Below are 19,423 nucleotides of genomic sequence, written 5' to 3'. Positions count from 1 at the left end.
AGGGGGGTGGCTGGTAGTGGCCACCGCCCCCCTCAAAATTTTAAATTTTTCTATGTATATATATGCATAAATATATAAATGTATATAAATGTTTATTTAAATATATATGTGTATACAATTTTTTTAGTGGCTCATTCTATGATTGAGCCCAATATAATTTCTACTTAAAATCCAATTTAATAAGTTGAAGTAAACAAAATTCATTTAATAAAATATAGTGAAACTTGGTTATACAAAAATTGATTTGCTTGTTATATTCACTCATATATACTTAACTTAAGGATAATTGTGTTATTTAAAACTATATAATCCATGCAAATATTGTTCATTATTATTATTACTATTATTATTATACTTGTCTTTTAATAGAAAATGTATGAAATGCCCAAAAAAAATTTGTTTGTTATTTAGAATTATGTTTGTCTTTTAATAAAAAAATGCCTAAAATATAAGAAATGTTCAAAAAAAAAAATTGTAATGTATTGAAACTAATTTGTAATATATTGAAACTATATAATCTACGAAAATGTTGTTTGTTATTATTATTATTATGCTCGTATTTTAATAAAAAAAATGCCTTAAATATACGAAAGCCCAAAAAAAATTTCTCAGGGGCTACCGCCCCCGAACCCCCGTAGTAAATTAAGTCCCCCCTGAACTTAATTCCTGGCTCCGTCCCTGCATGCAGGAGATTCTTAGCATTCCTATTACTCCGAACTCTGGCCCAGATAAGATGGTTTGGCACTTCTTGGAGAATGGACGCTATACGGTTATCGGCATACAAACTTGCGAGCTCCCTCACCCTAGACGACAATTTTGGGGTCGAGGGTCACTGGGAGAGCCTTAGGAAAGTTCAAGTGCCCCCGAAAGTCTGAAACTTTCTATGGCGTGCGGCGAGGAACAATCTCCCCACAAAGGAGAACCTTTTATCCCGTCGTGTCGGGGTGGGTGTGCATTGGGGGTTTCGAGAATCTTTGGCACACTTTCTTCTATTGCCCCTTCGCGGAGGAGTGTTGGCGTATCAGTGACTTTGGGCCTCATATCGAGAGTATTACTTCTAGCAGCGAATCCTTTGCGGAAGCTCTCTTCCGGATTGTCAAGAGCTCGGACGACGACCTCAAGGCTAATATCTGCATGTTGATGTGGCAGATCTGGAAGGATAGAAACGCCGTTGTGTGTAAAAATACTTTCGCGGTCCCGTCCCGATCTGTGATGCTTGCTGCTGCTGCTCAAGTCGATTGGCAGCTGGCCCGGGCTAAACCAACGACCCAGAGTTCGCCGTTCTCCCCCTGTGTTGGTTGGCACACCATTCCGGCTGGTGCTATTCTTTGCAGCGTTGATGCTGCTTTCTTCAAGGAAGAGCAGACCATGAGCATTGGTTTGATCATCAGAAATCACGAAGGGGATTTTGTCGTGGCGAAATCCATCAAGCTACCGGGCTGCCGCAGTGTGGATGAGGGCGAGATGATTGGTATAAAGGAGGCTCTTTCGTGGATCAAGGACCTCTGGTATAACCGGGGATGGGTGGAGTTCGATAGTAAGAGGGCATGCGATGCCATTACTTCACGCGAAAGAAACATCTTGGAGTTGGGTGTTCTTGCTTCCCAATGTCGTGAAGAACTGATGCTTCTCCCCCATGTTCGTGTTCGTCATGTCAAGAGAGAAAGAAATGGTGCCGCTCATTGTTTAGCTAAGGCCGCGAGAGATATCTTTACACATCATGTTTGGAATGAACCACCATATTTTGTGATGGGTCATCTCCATATACCATGTTCTTGTGTGCAATAAAATATCCTCCTTTGTACTTAAAAAAAAACGGCTTAATAGTACTCCCTCCGTCCCAATAAAAGTGGCCACATTTCCTTTTTGGGTGTCCCATTAAAAGTGGCTACTTTCTAAAAATGGCAAAAGTTTACTTTAATTAAGTCAACAATTACTCAATAATTTGGTCAACAATTGTAGGCCACTTTCTAAAAATGTCAAAATTACTCACTAATTTGGTCAACAATTGTATGCCACTTTCTAAAAATTACTCACTAATTTTGGTGGGTCACACTCAATTAAAACATAACAATCTCCTTCTTAATCTCCGTGCCCAAAAAAAAGTGGCCACTTTTATTGGGACGGAGGGAGTAGTATTTCATATTTGAAAACGAACAGAGCAATTCGTCTGTTTCTTTTCTTGCCCTGTACCGAAGTGCTGATACACAGTAGCTATTCGGCTCAAATGAATTTCACCGATACGACGCTCCTAACAGTATACTTGGACGAAACCCATTTCAGATACCCTTGAGAAAACGAACTAGTATTGTTGCCACTGCGGCTAAACGTCACAGCATACGACGCTTTCTCGTTCAATTTTGTGAACTGCAGCCTCGCTGGCTGCACGCTGACGCTCACGCCCTGCGGCGCTACGATCTTCACGCTATAATATGACGCCGCCGCGCCAACATTCGTCACAGTCCTCGTGAAACTCTGAGATGACCCAAGCTCAACCGAAAACGTCGGGTAGTTAAGCTGCCCCTCACCAATTTCCGAGGTGCAGTGTACAGACTTGTGCGCGATGGTGCTAACCTGTTGGTCGGAGTAGCCTAACCCGCACAAATACGGGATGTAATCATCGGTTGCAATGTCGTACACTAGGCCGGGATCGTTTGCCCTTGACGGGTTGGCGTGCCCTGCTCCGGTCGCGAAAAGGTCTGCCGCCGTTAGAGTTTGATCGACGATCGCTGTGCCTTTCAAGTTTACGAGATTGGCTGTGGTCATGATAGCGGATTTGATTGCGGCGGGAGACCAGTAGGGGTGAGCGCTTTTTAGCAGCGCCGCCATGCCGCTGAGATGAGGGCACGCCATGGATGTGCCTGACTCGACGTTGAAAGTCAGTTTTGTGTTCGTGTTCGTGTCGAGGGGAACAGGCCATGCCGCGAGGATGTTGACACCGGGGCCGATGATGTCCGGCTTCAGGATCCCTGGGGTCGCCATGCTGGGGCCTCTTGAGGAGAAGGAAGCAACAATGGGGGCTAATGAGTCGCCGATTACGGTCCCTTTGAACAAGATCGTCGCGGTGGGCATGGTGGTTGAATTTATGTAAGCTTTCGTTTTCAATCCGGCGGCATAGGATACATGCGTGGCGGGGAGGAGATGGGCGTCGGCTGAAGTGCTGAAGGCGTTGGCTTGGTCGTTGGCCAGGATCATGGCTGCGCCACCAGCGTTTTTCACTTCTGCTCCTTTGTCCACTCTCGCGACGCCGCCGCCTCTGTCGCATAGCACCACCTTCCCTCTGACGTCGGCGCCTGCCAGTGATCCGTTGGCGCAGAATGCGGAATCTTCATTGCCGTCAGCGCCCGCGTAGACGAGGGGCAGCGGCGTCGGAGGGAAGTCTTTCGGCTGGAAAACGGATTCCCCGTCGAATTCCTGGCCGTCGCCCAGCTTGGCCGTGGCTCTGATGCTCCTGTCGATGGTGCTAGCTCCGACCGTGAGAATCCATGGGGCCTCATTCGTGATGGTCTGCTCGGTGGGGCCGGAGTTTCCTCCCGCGCAGCTCACAAATATACCTTTCTGAACCGCTGCAAAGGATCCTATAGCGATGTTGTCGTTGAAGAACGGCATCGAGTCCTCGCCGAGGGAGATCGAGAGCACGTCGACGCCGTCTTCAATCGCGGCGTCCAGCCCGGCCAGAATGTCGCTTTCGGGGCAGTCCGGTCCGAAGCAGACCTTGTATATCGCCAGATGAGCTAACGGCGCTATCCCGACAGCAGTGCCGTAAGCATTACCGAAAACGCTAGCATTCTTGACGAACGCGCCCGCCGCCGTGCTGGCCGTGTGCGTGCCGTGTCCGTCGTCGTCTAGCGGCGTCTGCTGCGAGGCATTCGCCGCTAGGTTGAACGATCTGGCGCCAGTGAGTTTGTTGTTGCACTTTGCAGCCTCAAACTCGCACTTCCCCTTCCATTTAGCAGGCGGAGGAGGCAGTCCTGCGCCGCTGAAGGAAGGGTGAGTGGGGAAGATCCCGGTGTCGAGAACTCCGATGATGACACCCTTACCAAAGCTTGATTGCTTCCAGAGCCCCGTCTCTGGATGCAACCCAAGGAAGTTGGGAGAATGGGTTGTGAATCGCCGGTATGTCCTTTCTGGACGTGCTGAGATGAAACCATCCTTGGCCTTCATTGCTTCGACTTCTTCGGCAGTCAGCCTTGCTGAGAAGCCGCTGATCGCGTTCTGGTACGAGTAGATCAGCTGCCGGTTTTCTGCAGAGGAGTCTGTTGTGGTGGTGCTCACAGGCAGAAACGATTCGTGGTAGCTTTTCGTGTCGTCGGATAGAGAGGGATCAGTGCTTGTGTCTAGCTTATTGACATGAACAATGTATGTCTTCAGCTCAGTCTTTACGTTTTTGGAGGAAGGAAATTGTTCGCCATAGACGAGTGTGAAGAAGACAGAGAAGACTAATATCTTATGCAGAGCCATGGTTGGAACTATGATTACTAATTCTGCTTGCTTTGATAACTTGTTCAGTTCAGTCTAATTATTTATAGGGAATATGGTGAAGGAAATGGCCGGCGGAATTTCTTCTAATATAGAAGAAAAAAAATATTCTGATAATTTTGACATGAGAGTTTGATTGATACATATATAGATGCTAATTATATGCTGCCTGGGCGGTAGAGGAATATATCTTGATACTTTTCAAATTCTCAATTCTCGTTGTCAAAAAGTAATATTTCATCTCGTATTTGATCTTTAGTACTGAGTTGTTGCTTCAGTATACGCTTGGGGTGAGCCATCATGTCATAGAATGTAAGAATGTGAAATGGAATATAGGTGGTTCTGTGTTTATAGTATCTGTTAATAGTGCTTCATCACTATGATCGGTCTCCCACATTTATGATCCTTTGGAATAATTTCTGTATAGGACAACAACTTGGTTGTAGTTTTATAACAAGAATCCATAGTTGAAATATGGTATTATGAATGTCAAAGGAAAAAAGATAAAGGTTTGCATCAAGCTGGTGAAAGATTCCACATTCCGAGTGATGACAATTGCAAGCTCCGGGCTAAAGATAATATAAGCAAAAATTAAACGTTGAAAGAGTTTTGATATTAGCTGCGACGCATCGGCCTGACTTAGTCTTTTGCAGCTTCAGTTGATATGATGTTTGGGCACTATGTTATTGGATTTAATTAGAAAGAAACAAATTACTAATATACATCTTTTCTTTTTTAACCCCAAATTAATATATATCTTAAAGTTATGCTTATAATATATTTTTCTGTTTTTCTAAATGTTATCATTAGTTGCGTGTGCGGTTTGATATGCTGCTGTTTCAAAACCAAACCAAAATATCTAGTTTAACATCAAACTAAATTGTATTAGTATTAAAATCAAATCAAATTCATACGATTTAATGCGATTATATTTATTAGATTACACCTATTTTTGTTCCCATTTTCATATTTAATAGTTAAGAAAACCAAATATCTAAAGTCTTCAAAAGTATAAAAAATTGTACTTGTATTAAAAAATAATAGAAAAAATATCAAAACACATTGTAAGATACTATAAATGAAATAAGTTCATGTCTCACTCACTTAGCACTAGGATAACACTTTTAGCAAAAACCCAAAAAGTTCACATCTTCAACTTTTGTCACAAAGATTCAACGAAACAATTTAAATATTGTAATAAACACAAGGATCACCTTTTTTTTCAGGGAAAGGATCACAATAATTAGTCGGAATAAAAAGAAAAAGTTTAATATTGGAACTACCCAACAACTTAATGGATACGGACAACAATCATAATTAGATAAGAAAACAATAAGGTTAATGGCCAAAAAATACACGAACTATCACCAAATTTGCAAATTGTACATGACCTTCAAAAATATATGGCCTCAGAATACACCACCTTTTAATTTTGTTGTAATTTGCACATGCGTTGACCATCCCTTAAATCTTAGATGACATGTCTCCCGGAATTTGCAGACGTGGACATACCGGCGATCATACAAAACGACGTCGTTTTGTGAAGCTTTTTTCAATTAAAAAAAGAAAAAATTAAAAAAAGAAAAAAATGATATTGTCACCCCCACCCCCACCCCCCGCCGCCGCTCACCCCTTCTTCTCCAAATCTCGGCTGCCGCCTTCCTCTTGGGCCGGCGAACCGCCCAGATCCAGATGAGGCGTCGCTTCTCCAAATCTCGGCCGCCGGCTTCCTCCTGGAAATGAGGCTCAGATCTGGAAAAATCGAAAAATAGGCAAGAGGAGAAGTAATTGGTAATGAGGCTCAGATCTGGAAAAACCGAAAAACAGGCAAGAGAAGTCGCCGCCATGGCTGCAAACCCAGTTGCATTAGATCTAGAGAGATAGAAATGCCCTCCGGGTTTGCCCCGCCAAGATACGGGTCAGATCCGCCTCCATGCCGGACCCAACTCAGAGAAACTCATCATCACAGCTCAAATGAATCGGAATTGTAGCGTTACAGACAGACAGAGATCAACAAGGCATAACAGTATACGCATTAAGCATTAGTTTTGCTTGAATGTTTGCTACACACACTGGATAAAATCTAGTTGGTTGAGTGTGGTATAAACATAAAAGGGTGATTCTATTCACTTTGATGAAATTGGGGGAAATCATCGACAAACGGAGAGGGGCAACTACCAGATACCGAGCCTCTCCGTTTCCCTCATTTTCGACTTGGGATTTTAGTGAGAGGTTTTGAAATTGTTGCGTATCCACAAACTCTGGAATTGAAAATGCAGATGAGAGAGAAGGGGAATTAGGGCTCAAGAAGGATAAATTGCAGATGGATGCCTCCCTCTCAACATTTTGGGCGTGGCAGGGGGAGGGAAGAAGAGAGAGAGAGACCGATGAGAGGGGCAACTACCAGATAAATTGTTTCTATGTTCGTCGGAGCAGGTGACGGCGTGACAGGGGAGGGGGAGAGAGAGACCGATGAGAGGGAGTGAGAGAGAGAGAAAGAAAGATACTTGAGAGAGAAAGACGTCCAAAACGACGTCGTTTTGGACGCGTGCATTGACAGCGTGTAAAAAATACCACGCAATATGCCATGTAATGTCCACGTAATCACCCGTCAAACTTATTCATCACCGGAAATTTCGCCGTGTGCAAATTACAACAAAATTAAAAAGGTGGTGTATTCTGAGGCCATTTTTGAAGGTCATGTACAATTTGCAAATTTGGTGATAGTTCGTGTATTTTTTGGCTATTAACCCAAAACAATAATAGTAATATAAAATTGAGTCATATACCTCAAATAGAAAATGACACTTCAAAACAGAAGATAATATTGTATAATTTAATATATGCTTACATATTATTATTATTATTATTACAATAAATAAATAAAATTAATTACAATTTATGATTTAATTTTGTTTATATTTTTTAAAAGCCAAGTCTAAACTGTAAATCGTAATTTTATAAAAAAAAATCCAAATTAATCAGTTCGTACAAATACATGTTGGTACGAATTGATTTCTAATTCTTTCAAAGAATCACTCCCTTCTAGGAGGGAGTGATATGAGTTTTAAGATGAAATTGTTGAGCGTATTAATAATGGTGAAAATATATTGTACTTGAGAGGGGTAAAAAAGTAAAAATTAAGGATAAATATGAACTATATTATTAGTGGTGGGGTGTAGTCCAACAATAGAATAAAAAAAATATTATAGACGTCCGAAAAAGAAAAGTGAGAAGTTTTATCATAGACAAAGAGTAATTTCTATTTTATTTCTCCCCTATTCTGATAGTTCTCTTATGTGGTACATATTATATAGAAAATTATTCTCTCTGTCCCAATAATAACGTCCCAAAAAATGGAACATACAAATTAAGAAAATGTAAATATAGTAAGAGAGAGATAAAGTAAATGAAAGAGGTAATGATAAAATAAGAGAGAGAGAGATAAAATAAATGAGGAGAGATATAGAGAGAATAGATAAACAAATTAGTATTTTCTTTTTTGAGTTGAGACATTATAAATGAAATGCTCAAAAAGAAAATTTGGGACATTATTATTGGGACGAAGAGAGTATTCGGTCTCTCAAACATATTCCTTTATTTACATTTTAATTCGTCTTAAAACATCTTTCTAAACTATTTTGGAAACAATTTACTAATAATTATCTTTATAATTGTTATTTCTGTTGGACTCATTTTTCACTTATAAAATATATAATTAACTATTGTTAAAATTTGTGTCATCTTCTTTTGAAAAGATATTTGAGGCGTATTGAAACCATCAAATTGCACATTAATCTTCTTTTGCCGCCACGGAATGACAAAAACAACCCAAAAAACAAAGAAAAGAGGAAATATTATGAAGGCCAGTTATTTGGTTTTTTGACCCACTTCAAATCATTTTATTGTCTGATCTATGAACACGCACAATGACAATGATGTTATCACCACTGTACTTAATTGTAGCACGTGATAAAGAAAAAAAGACACTTGTGATCACGCAAATTTGATGGAAATCGGGATTCTAACAGCGCGCTTCGTCGACTGCCAAATCAGTGATCCTTGACCGTAGGTGAGATTGGTAGCGCCATGTCTGAAGAAGCTAATCTGATACGTCTTTGTTTGATTCACTTCCGCAAACAAAAGTTCAGCGTCCGTGCTTATGCCGATTGGTAGAGGGCCGTGAAAATCGATCACACCCTCATATCTCGAGTTCGCCTCTCCCACATTCTTCACCGTTCTCGTGAACGTCGCCGACGCAGAATCAGTGAGAAGCTCCACCACCAACGACGGGTAGTTCAGCTGCCCTTGGCTTATGCTCGTCACGTTCGCGCAGGAGACCGCCTGCTGCACGATCGCCTGCACCTCCTCGTCCGTGTAGTTCAGACCGCACAGGTATGGAATGTAGTCTTCCGGCTTCAGGTCGTAGACAAGCCCCGGATCGTTCGCGCTCCGCGGGTTCACGTGGCCCGCGCCTGTGGCGAAGATGTCGGCGGGGAGGTTCGTCTGGTCGACTATGGGCTTGCCGCCTAGGTTGGACTGCGTGGCGGTTGTCATGATTGCGGATTTGATCGCGGCGGGGGACCAGTCGGGGTGCGCGCTCTTGAGCAGCGCCGCCACGCCGCTGAGGTGCGGGCACGACATCGAGGTGCCCGAGATCATGTTGAAGGGCGCTGCCTCGTTCGTGTAGTTGTCGACGGACACCGGCCACGCCGCGAGGATGCTGACGCCGGGGCCGATGATGTCGGGCTTCAGGATCCCCGGGCTGGCCAAACTCGGCCCTCGCGAGGAGAAGGACGACAACGCGGGGGCCAGCGGGTTCCCGATCACGGTTCCTTTGAAGGCGATGGTAGCCGTGGGGGACGACGTTGAGTTCGCGTATGATCGGATCTTGTCGCCGGCGTCGAAGCTCACGTGCGTGGCGGGAGGACGTGGGGATCGGCTATGGTGCTGTAGGCATTTAGCTCGTCGTTCATCAGAATCATGGCAGCGCCGCCGGCGTCCTTTACGGTCTGCCCCTTGTCGATCCGCGCGATCCCGCCGCCTCTCTGACAGAGCACGACCTTGCCTTTCACGTCCAGGTTCGCTAGCGCGCCGGGCCCGCACAGCGCGGCGGTCTCATTGCCGCTGGCCCCAGCGTCGATCAGAGGCAGGAATTTATCGGATGGGAAATCGCTAGGCTGAAAGAGTGACTCGCCGTCGTATTTAGCCGAGTTTCCTAGCACCGCCGTAGCCACTATGTTTCTGTCGATGGTGCTAGCACCAACTGTGAGAATCCATGGAGCTTCGTTCGCCAATGTAGAGCTGATCGGCCCGTCATTCCCGGCCGAAGCGCTCACCAAAATCCCCTTTTGAGTAGCTGCGAAAGCGCCGATAGCAATACCGTCGGCGTAGAAATCAACTGAAGCTCCACCGAGAGAAAGAGAAAGCACGTCGACACCGTCATCAATAGCGGCGTCCATTGCCGCCAGTATGTCAGTCTCGGCACATCCATCGGGGGCGCAAACTTTGTACATGGCCAGATGGGCTCGCGGCGCTATGCCTACCGCCGTGCCGTTAGCCATCCCGAAAATGCTGGCTCCGGAGACAAAGTTTCCGGCGGCCGTGCTTGCGGTGTGAGTGCCGTGGCCTTCATCATCGACAGGCGGCCCTGAAGTGCCGCTGATGAAATTCCTGGCGCCGATGAGCTTATTGTTGCACGCGGTGCCGTTGAATTCGCACTTGCCCTTCCACTTTGCAGGCGGCGGGGGCATATCCGCGCCATCAAAAGAGGGGTGGCCTGGAGTAATTCCGGTGTCCAAAACTCCGATAATCACACCTTCACCATAGTTTGTGGCGTTCCAAACGCCCAAGTTCATGTTCAGCCCCAAGAAATTAGGACTGTGAGTTGTGTGCAGAGAAAACCTTTTCTGAGGCCTTGCAGAAACAAAGCCATCAATTTTCTCCATTTCTTTCACTTCTTCCGGCGAGAGCTTCGCCGCGAAGCCGCTAGCCACGTGGCGATATGAGTGAACCAATCGGTCGGAACCCGCCTCGGCCTGCGGCAAGAAGGACTGGTACCAGCTCTTCTGTTCATCGGAATCAGCCAAAACTCCGCCTTTCGGCGAGTTTACGCGGACAATGTAAGTTTCTAAGCTAATCTTTGCTGAAATTTCGTCAGCTATAACCGGGAAAGAAAGAAACAGTGAGATGATGGTGAACATGCACACGACCGGAACCATTTTTGGGATTGATCTGAGGTTGCTATTAGCCATGTTTATTGTTGAAGAATTAGTCATTTCCATTAACAATATATATAAACATATAGGTACACATACAGATAAATTGATCAGTTGTTGGCTTATACAATGATATTGCGTTTTCCGCCGGACATCCATACGAGAGGCCGGATTAACCAAAGATCGATTATTTTTAAGTTGATTTGTATGTGTTCATATATGTTTAAAGTTTGAAAATTTGCAAGTTCTAGATTATAGGTTTGGAATTATTTGAGATGTTAAAGGTATATCTGTCCTGCCTCCCAAGCCTCTTATGTGCCTTGCAGGATACAAAAATCACTATTTCCAAATAAACTAGCATTTGCATCCCGTGCAAAACATTTTAATTGAATATATTTGAATTGAATGCTGAAAAAAATAAAAAAGAATTCATAATTATAAAATTTGATATTATGAAAAACAAAGACAAAAAAATAAGTTAAAAAATCAAAATAAATTACTAATTAAAAAGAATTAAGAATATATATTTATTCAAAAAAGATGAGAGAGGAGAGATAAATTTATAAAACTTTAATATTTAAACAAATTTAATTTTTACATTTTAAATCAAATATTTTCATAAAATATATCATATTAAAGCTCTTATCGTGATCTTTAATTTGATATGCATATTAAATATTTTATAATTAATCGAATTTCATAATTTTGAAAAGAAATATAACAACAAATAAGAAGTTAAAGAAAATGAAAATAAAAAGAAAAATATATAGTTTAAACATAAACCTTCAATTTTATTATAACTATAAAATTACCACTCAATTTTAAAATTAATTTGAAATTGATTTCAAATTGAAAACTCCCTTTTTAATATAGTACTAGTACGCACTCCCGTGCGATGCACGGACATAATAAATTTATAACTTAAAAAAATAAATTATGTAAAACCACTAATATATGGTCTTTTATGAAAAATTACGTATATTGAAATACTATAAAATTTACATACAAATAAAATACTACAAAATTTACATATAGAATTTGTAATGGTGATACAAAAATATGTTCTCTCTGTCCCGTAAGAACACATATTCTATTTTCGCCTATCTCAGAAGAGTGTATCACTTTTATTTCGGGACATGACCTCACTTTTTTCTCTTTTTAACCACAACCATTTATTTACAGTCAACACATTATCTACCAACCATTTCTTAAATCTGTGCCATCTCATATGTAATACACGCTTACGGAACATAGATAATAATTCACCACAAAATATATTGAATATCAATAGTGTTACAATGCAATTTCAAATTTGTTGCATGACTTTTGAATTAATAAAAAAATTAAATAAAGATATCTTGCTCATTGTCGATTTTTTATTTAATTATGCTGTCTCTCTTTTGATTTTTTGGTCATGAAAATTTTCAGGTGTCCCTTTTTTTTATTATCAAAATTCAATAAAATTGGTAAAACGGAAAAGGAAATTCGAGTTGGACCTTTTATTGCCTAATGATATTAACATATGTCAATATTTAATATTGAAAATTTATTGGTATTTTTTTTTTTTTTGAGGAGGAAATTTATTGGTATTAACTAATGAAGTTATAAGGCAAATTTTAAGCTCCCTAATTAAATTATTGTAAAGGATAAAAAAAATATGCCAAAACAAAACTATAAGGCAAATTTTAAGCTCCCTAATCAAATTGAAAACTCCTTTTTTAATATATTATAGATTATAGATTATAGATAGGTACAAAGTTGGTGAATTTGACCATTTCGGAAATTATTAATTTTCATTTAAGATCATCATTTTGCCTTGTATAATTTATCATTTCATACCATGGCTTGTGTTATTAATATTATAATTAAATAGATGGAAGTGATTGGCATCTTTTCTTGTGATTTGGGGTTCCATGGGCCGGGACTACATGAGTGCTGCACAAATGCTCTTGAAAGAAAGAGAATTTTGTCTTATAAAATTAACACGAAAAGAAGTATGTATAGATCTAAAAACAAATCATAATTGAAAAGAAAATAAAAATTAGCTAAAATAATAAAAGGTCGAATGGGCCTGTGAACGATTGAGTTGGAAAACGAATGAGAAAATTTATCCAAAGAGTAATTATATTCATAGCCCCTATTTTACTCAGTATAGCTTCATATCTAAGATAATAATAATAAAAATTTATAAATTTACTATTTTACCATATAACTCATAACCCCAAATTACATACCCTATAAACATAGCCTCCAAACAATATAATTTGGTTCAAGTACTAGAAGAATGAAAAATCAATGTAATCAAATAAAGGGGTGGAATGATAACAATAGCTATTACTTTTATTAAGTGTTTGGTTTAATAATAGAAATGAATCAATAGTAAGAGATTCTCTTTCTTTTGTTTCCCTTCTATTTTGAGGGATAACAAATTGAGTGATTGAATTAGCCTCAAGTAAGGGTAATGGTAACTTATTAACCAAATCAAACAACAAGTAATGAATTCAATTAGTTGAATCCCTTTCCAACCTCCAAAAACATCCAACCAAACATGAGCTAACGGAATAACAGAAAATCATTCCTCCTGCTTAGCGCTCATCACGGAATCTACCACAGAATCGTCCAACAACACGTTCGAGGACTTGAGGTTGTCGTGAGGCGCCGCCACCTTGCTCCCGCTCTGGCGGTGGAGGTGCTCCAGCGCCCTCGCCACGCCTCGTGCGGCCGCCAGCCGCGAGCTCCATCGGAACAGAGATAGAGAAAAAGCCTATCTTCACCCTTGGAGTGATAGTAGGCGAGAAGAGGCAACAAATTGGGGTGGTTGAGAGCAGCAAAAAATTGGGGCCATAGTTATTAATTTTTTTTTAATTTCGAACGGAGTTAAGTCACTGTTCAAATGCGGGGAGAATTTGCTTCACTTTTGGCACGTTAGGGTAGCGAGCAGCGGCATACCTGACTTTGGGGTGTTAAAGGCGATAGGGTGCCAACGTTGGGGGGAGAGAATTGGTACTTAACCTTTATTTTATTGTTCTTATGACCTGTTCTGAGAGCTATGAGCAACATTATTGGTATTTTTCCTTTTTCCTCTCATTATATCTTGTGTTCTATAGCCTTCAAACTTTCTATACAGAATTCTGATTTAATTTAATTTATCTTTTTGACTGCAGGGAGTTGGGTCCAGTTTAGCAATAAGCTTTTCGGTGTACTGAGAGTTTGAGATCTTTTTAACTCTCTCACTGGTAAGGGAAGTTGAGATGATTTTACATGTGGGCATCCTTTGTATGTAAATGAGCTTTGCGATTCTTTATTTTTCACTAGGCCTGATGATTCTACTGTATTGGTGAGCTTTTCTTGTTGTAGTCTTTCTAGATTAAATTAGTTGTTGCATCTAATATTTATTGATTTGATATTACACCACATATATTGTAGGTAAACTCTTATCCAATAGTTAGAGGTTTCACAATAATTGGAACTGGAGGTAAAAATTTTGGGCAAGTCATGGTTGTTGGTGTTGAATCAGTACTTCTGATTTGATAAGACTTTTTCTGCCACAACTGCTTATCTTTCTTTGCAAGACAAACAACTTCTCGCTTCTCTTTCCTTCATTTTCTTGCTTCTCCTGCAGTACTTCAATTTATTGCTTCTCTTTCATCCTTTTCATTTTTAGCAGCTTCTTGCATCTCTTTAAATTTTTATTATTTTCTGTGCTATAAACTTAAGAGATTGGTGGCATATGCAGCAAGCAATGCAAATAATGTAGTGTTATATAATCTCTCACTTGCATAAAGGCTCCTTTGAGTTGAAATAAATTGGAAAAGATTGTTTTCCCTGGATTAAATTGGTTATTGCATCTAAAATATTTATTGATTTGATATTACACATGTATTGTAGGTGAACTCTTACCCAATAGGTAGAAGTGTCACAACAATTGGAACTGTAGGTAACGATTTTGTGCAAGTCATGGTTGCCGCTAAATCAGTACTTCAGAAGCCAATCCCAGAGGTAAACATGTTTTCCTAGAGTTTGTATCTGGTTTCTTAACATTTAAAGTTTAAATGACTAGCTGAAAATGTGTCTGATTTGACACCATCATGATTTTAATACCAGATAATATTTGAAATGTTTTTTGCGATAACAGTTTCTCTTCTTCTTCTTTTTCTTCTTTTTTTCTCTGTTTGATTTGGCCGCTTCCTTCTTCACCTTCTATTTCTCTATTTTTTGTGTAACAATTGTTTATCTTCCTTCTCAAGACTACTGTTTCTTGCTTCTCCCGCAGTCTTTCAATTCATTACTTCTCTTTCATCTCTTTCATTTTCAGCAGCTTTTTCTTAAATTTTATTATTTTTTGAGCTAGGAGCTTAAGAGATTGGTGGCATATGCAGCAAGCAATGCAAATTTTTTCGACCAACATCATTATGAAGAATCAACTTGATTCTTATGGATGGGAAGTGAGTGCAGCCCCATCTACTTTTTTTTTTTTTTTTTTTGTGATGAATGTCGGTAACTGTTTCTGTTGCATTTTATTTCAGTGAATGGATATGCACCTGCTGAGTTTGACGATGGGGGCTAGGGATGTCAATGGGTGGATTTTATCCGGACCAGAACCAGAACCGTTCATTACCCGTTGAGCTATAAGCAACGGTTCTGGTTCTGGTTCTAGACCCGACCCATTTAGACCCTAAACCTGACGGGTCCAGATCCAATCCGATCCGTTTGTTATGGGTCCAGCCCGACCCGTTTTGCAACTGACCAGCCTGACCCAGACCCACCACGGCCTCACCCCCCACCCCCCACCCCACCCACCCCCCCGGCCCCCCCCCCCCCCCCCCCCCCCCAATTTTTTTTTAATTTCTCCCCAAACCCCACCCCCCCCCCCCCCCCCCAAAAAAAAATTTTAATTTTTTTCTCCCCACCCAAAAATATTTTCTCCTCAAGTAAAGGCTTCTGTTTATAAATGCCTTGCTAATACCTAAATTTTAAGTGATCACATCCTTTAGACATGGTAACATATTGTTAACTGAAATCAGAGTGCAATAAATATATTTCAACAGAATTCATGCAAAATATAAGGAAATTATGTATCTCTTCCCTATCATATCAACTGAGGTAGATTGTGAAATTGTCCAAATATTTGCAAACAAATTCAATTAGCACTAGTGAAAGAACAAGGTTCCATGGAAGCATCCTCTGCCCAGCTACATGCCCACAACAAAAGTGCATCTTTTTCATCTTTCAAATACTTCGTTTCCTGCATTTACACAAATTCAAGAATAACAACTATAAAAACTTGAACTTATCAAAAAAAAAAATAGTTAACAAAAGTGAGCATTACTTACAATTAGCATTTCACAACTCATTTTCATCCCCTTCACTTTGTGTACATAAAGATTCATCGCGAGAAACGGTACTAATCCGCACTATAAACACATCACACATGCAACAAAAATTATAAAATCATAACTTAAATAAATAAGTATAAAATGATATACTATTAAAAATGATACATACCATTTTTTCTCTAATTGTTGGAATCCAATCATTGGCAACTACTAATGCCTCAACAGCATCCGGACTCAACTTAGAACGAGCCTCGTCTATGATACGACCACCAAGACTAAATGTTGACTCTGAGGCAACTGTGGTAGCTGGAATGGCCAATATATCACGTGCTATCTTTTGTAAAATAGGAAATCGACTAGCATTAATGCTCCACCACTTCAAAATATCAAACTTTTCATCTTGAGGATGTATGGGTTCATTGAGATAGATTTCCAACTCTGACTGCTGCAAAGATAAAGCATGAGATTCAACATACCACTTATTGAAACTGCTCCAAATACTACTCTATATCCCAACTGACGAGCTAGTAGAAGTAACCATGCTCGATGGTATGCCACTTCCACCATAAAAGACATAAAGGTCTTCCAATTGATTCTGAACCCTACTTATATAGTGAACAGCGGCATCCTCACCATAAATCTGTGTGTAGAGGTACTTAACAATATGGTTCTTACATCTAGGATCAAATACCACTGCAACAGCCAATACCAAATTGCACTCCTCCCAATACTTATCAAATTTCTTCTTCATTGGATCACACATTTTCCTAAGACACTCATGCTCACTTCTTTCCCACTGGATCAACTTTAAATAAATATCACATATTTAATACTATGAACTCAACTTCTTATCCAAATTCCACTCTATGATCCTATCTTTCATGAAGTTAAACAACTTATCCCCATCATGTGGATACTCAAGCAACTTAAATGCAAGAATTTGTTTGTGCAAATCCCAAGAATCATCTATGAAATGAGCAGTCATGCAACAATAAGCTTTATTAGAATGCTCAGAAGTCCAAATATTTGTCGTTAAAGACACTTTGCAGCTCAGATTATCTAATAAACTGTAAATCTTCATTTTCTCTTCCTCAAAAATACCAATCACATCAGCCCTAATGGTATTCCTAGAAGGAAACTTAAAATCAGGGTTTAAACCATTCAAAAAAACTTCAAAATAATCATGTTCACCTATATTGAATGGATAATTGTGTTTAAAACATGCCACAGCCAAATCCCTTCTACTTTTCAACTGATCAAACTTATACTCACTTCTAGGACTTTTATAGCAACTTGTAGAAGTATCTTCAAGAATGAATTTCGGGCAAGGGCCTCTAAGGTGCTTCGCTAAGCTCGAAGTCCCTGATGTGCTAGTCCAATTCATTTTTTTATCACAATAATTGCAGTTTGCATCTTTGAACACTCATTTACTAGTTTCAATTTTTGTAAAATGATTCCAAACCTCTGAAGCTTTTCTCTTCCTGGCACTACATTTCCTCGATGTTGTTGTAGTGGGAGGCCCCATAGGTTATTTGTCAATGGCGTCAGTTTCCACATGTGTTGCAGATTGAGAATCTTCAACAATATCATCCACAAGCATCTGAAAAGTACAATACACGGTATTCAGCACATACACTTCCAGTTGGGGCTCACGTTTAAATTTAAATAGCGAGTGCACAACTAAAAGTAGAAAATGCAGACTGGTCCATGGAGACAAACATTATGTTTTGGTACCTCAACGGGGTAGCTGACAAACTAAGAAGACAATTAATACTGAAGAAAGAAAATTCATGTCATTTAAGGAAAGGATAGGCTGCATTATTGGAAGAATATGCAATAGTATCATGCTATTATTTAATACTTTGCTTAAAACCTCTCCCTTTGTATTTTCAAAATGAACCATACTTTAATGCTCCGAATTTAAATATTTTAGCAAACAGAATGAGTGAATTTGGCTGTAAATTTCAGATCCATTAATTCAAGAATATTCTCACAAAAAGAAAAAGAAATTCTCTACTTGGCTTTCATTTTCTGTTATTTTCTTCAGGGAAACGGGAATTGAGTAAACCACGCACAAATAAACAATCATTATCATGAGAACAACAAGTTCGTATAAGAACCATAGAACATACTCCAACACGTCAAAAGGCAGCTTAAGATTCGGACAAATAGATTATCCTAACTTCGTATGTTAACTTCAGCAGGGAAAAACGTATGCATTATACAAAGTAGAAGCAGAATATCAATCAGAAAATAGCAAGAGAAATGTACATAATTGGGGAAAAACAATGAAATAACTTAAAAGGAATGAAGAGATTTTTCGAGGCAAAGGGAATGACAGCTTAGCTGTGGTTGAGGGTTTACCTTGAGGAGTGCAGGAGCAGCTTCACGGCGGCGTGCGGCGGAGAGCGCAGGAACTCCTGGCGTGGCGGAGAGCAGCAAATTCCAAAGAGCGCGACAACAATCAGCGGCGAGGCGACACCAATCAGCGGCAAAGGCGAGCAGCGGCGACGGAGGCGAGCAGTGGCGGCGGAAGAATTGGGGTGAGTCTCACCCGGTGAAGTGAGCGTGAAGCGGCTGCGTGCAGATCCAATTGAGATTTGAGAGTTTGAGAGTTGAGACCATGGGCTTTTTTGGTCTTTTTTGGGCTTTTTTAAGTTTGGTAATGGGTATTATTGGGTCTATGGGTCTTATAATACCCATGGGTAATTACCCTACCCACACCATTTAATTTTTCACTTAATGGTCTGGTCTGGTGTGGATCCATTAAGCAATGGGTCGGTTCTGGTTCCGGAACCGTAACAATTTTAATGGTTCTGGTCCGGGTAAAACCCACCCATTGACATCCCTAATGGGGGCTATGATCGCAGTCGTTGTTACCGCAGGGGTAGGGGACAAGAAGACGATTATTAAGTAAACTCCTTTTTATAAAAAACATTGAAAACTATGTTTCTGGAAAGAACAAAGCATTCTTATTCATTTTTCCTTACAAGTGTGTGTAGATACTTAACCGATGGAGTTATCTTGCGTATAAGTCTTGCCTACTTGGAGCTGAACAATATTCTATCATCATATTAGATGAAGCTCATTAGAGGCTGCACAAGTATTGTTCAGCCTATTGAGTCATTTTGTCCCTTATTTTGATTCATGTTCTACAATTTGTTTGTCTTTAAAGATCACTCATCATTTGAGTTGACGCTTGCATAGGTAATATTTGGCTTGGTTGGAGTATCCAAATTTTGTGTGTGTATGTATGTGTGTGTTTCTGTTGCTTTTACTCCCTGTGTAATTTTGTTGTTTGGTGTATATTGAAGTGACAATAGACACTTGTAGCCAAAAGCATATAGTTTATGACTTTGGTAGCCATCACTTTTAAAGAATGACTTTGGG

At 40.2% G+C, this 19,423-nt stretch overlaps 2 protein-coding genes and 2 long non-coding RNA genes across 4 annotated transcripts; 2 read left to right on the top strand and 2 right to left on the bottom strand.

Annotated features, from left to right (window-relative positions):
* Positions 1–1,939: 1,939 nt before the first annotated feature.
* Positions 1,940–4,509, bottom strand: LOC131026097 (subtilisin-like protease 4). Its single transcript, XM_057955871.1, has one exon. The coding sequence runs from the start codon at positions 4,459–4,461 to the stop codon at positions 2,224–2,226; it is 2,238 nt and encodes a 745-aa protein (XP_057811854.1). The 5' UTR covers positions 4,462–4,509; the 3' UTR covers positions 1,940–2,223.
* Positions 4,510–8,251: 3,742 nt separating this feature from the next.
* Positions 8,252–10,740, bottom strand: LOC131026088 (subtilisin-like protease). Its single transcript, XM_057955865.1, is given in 2 exon segments — positions 8,252–9,395; positions 9,398–10,740. Coding segments are annotated over 2 exon segments (2,256 nt in total). The 5' UTR covers positions 10,734–10,740; the 3' UTR covers positions 8,252–8,475.
* A 2,509-nt stretch (positions 10,741–13,249) lies between these two features.
* Positions 13,250–15,263, top strand: LOC131026642 (uncharacterized). Its single transcript, XR_009102364.1, has 5 exons — positions 13,250–13,762; positions 13,862–13,933; positions 14,586–14,696; positions 15,049–15,142; positions 15,224–15,263. It is a non-coding gene; the product is annotated as an uncharacterized LOC131026642 (long non-coding RNA).
* A 3,625-nt stretch (positions 15,264–18,888) lies between these two features.
* LOC130984982 (uncharacterized) lies at positions 18,889–19,185 on the top strand. The gene is made up of 2 exons (XR_009088848.1): positions 18,889–18,946; positions 19,027–19,185. It is a non-coding gene; the product is annotated as an uncharacterized LOC130984982 (long non-coding RNA).
* The last annotated feature ends 238 nt before the right edge of the window (positions 19,186–19,423 follow it).

This window comes from Salvia miltiorrhiza, chromosome 1, assembly GCF_028751815.1.
Source record: "Salvia miltiorrhiza cultivar Shanhuang (shh) chromosome 1, IMPLAD_Smil_shh, whole genome shotgun sequence".
In the NCBI taxonomy this organism is placed as follows: Eukaryota; Viridiplantae; Streptophyta; class Magnoliopsida; order Lamiales; family Lamiaceae; genus Salvia; species Salvia miltiorrhiza.
Note: the sequence above shows the minus strand (reverse complement) of the source record. Positions and strands in the feature narration are given on the sequence as shown.

Bases quoted from the DNA above. Each gene is read 5' to 3' on its own strand.
- LOC131026097 (XM_057955871.1), bottom strand. From the start codon at position 4,461: ATGGCTCTGCATAAGATATTAGTCTTCTCTGTCTTCTTCACACTCGTC.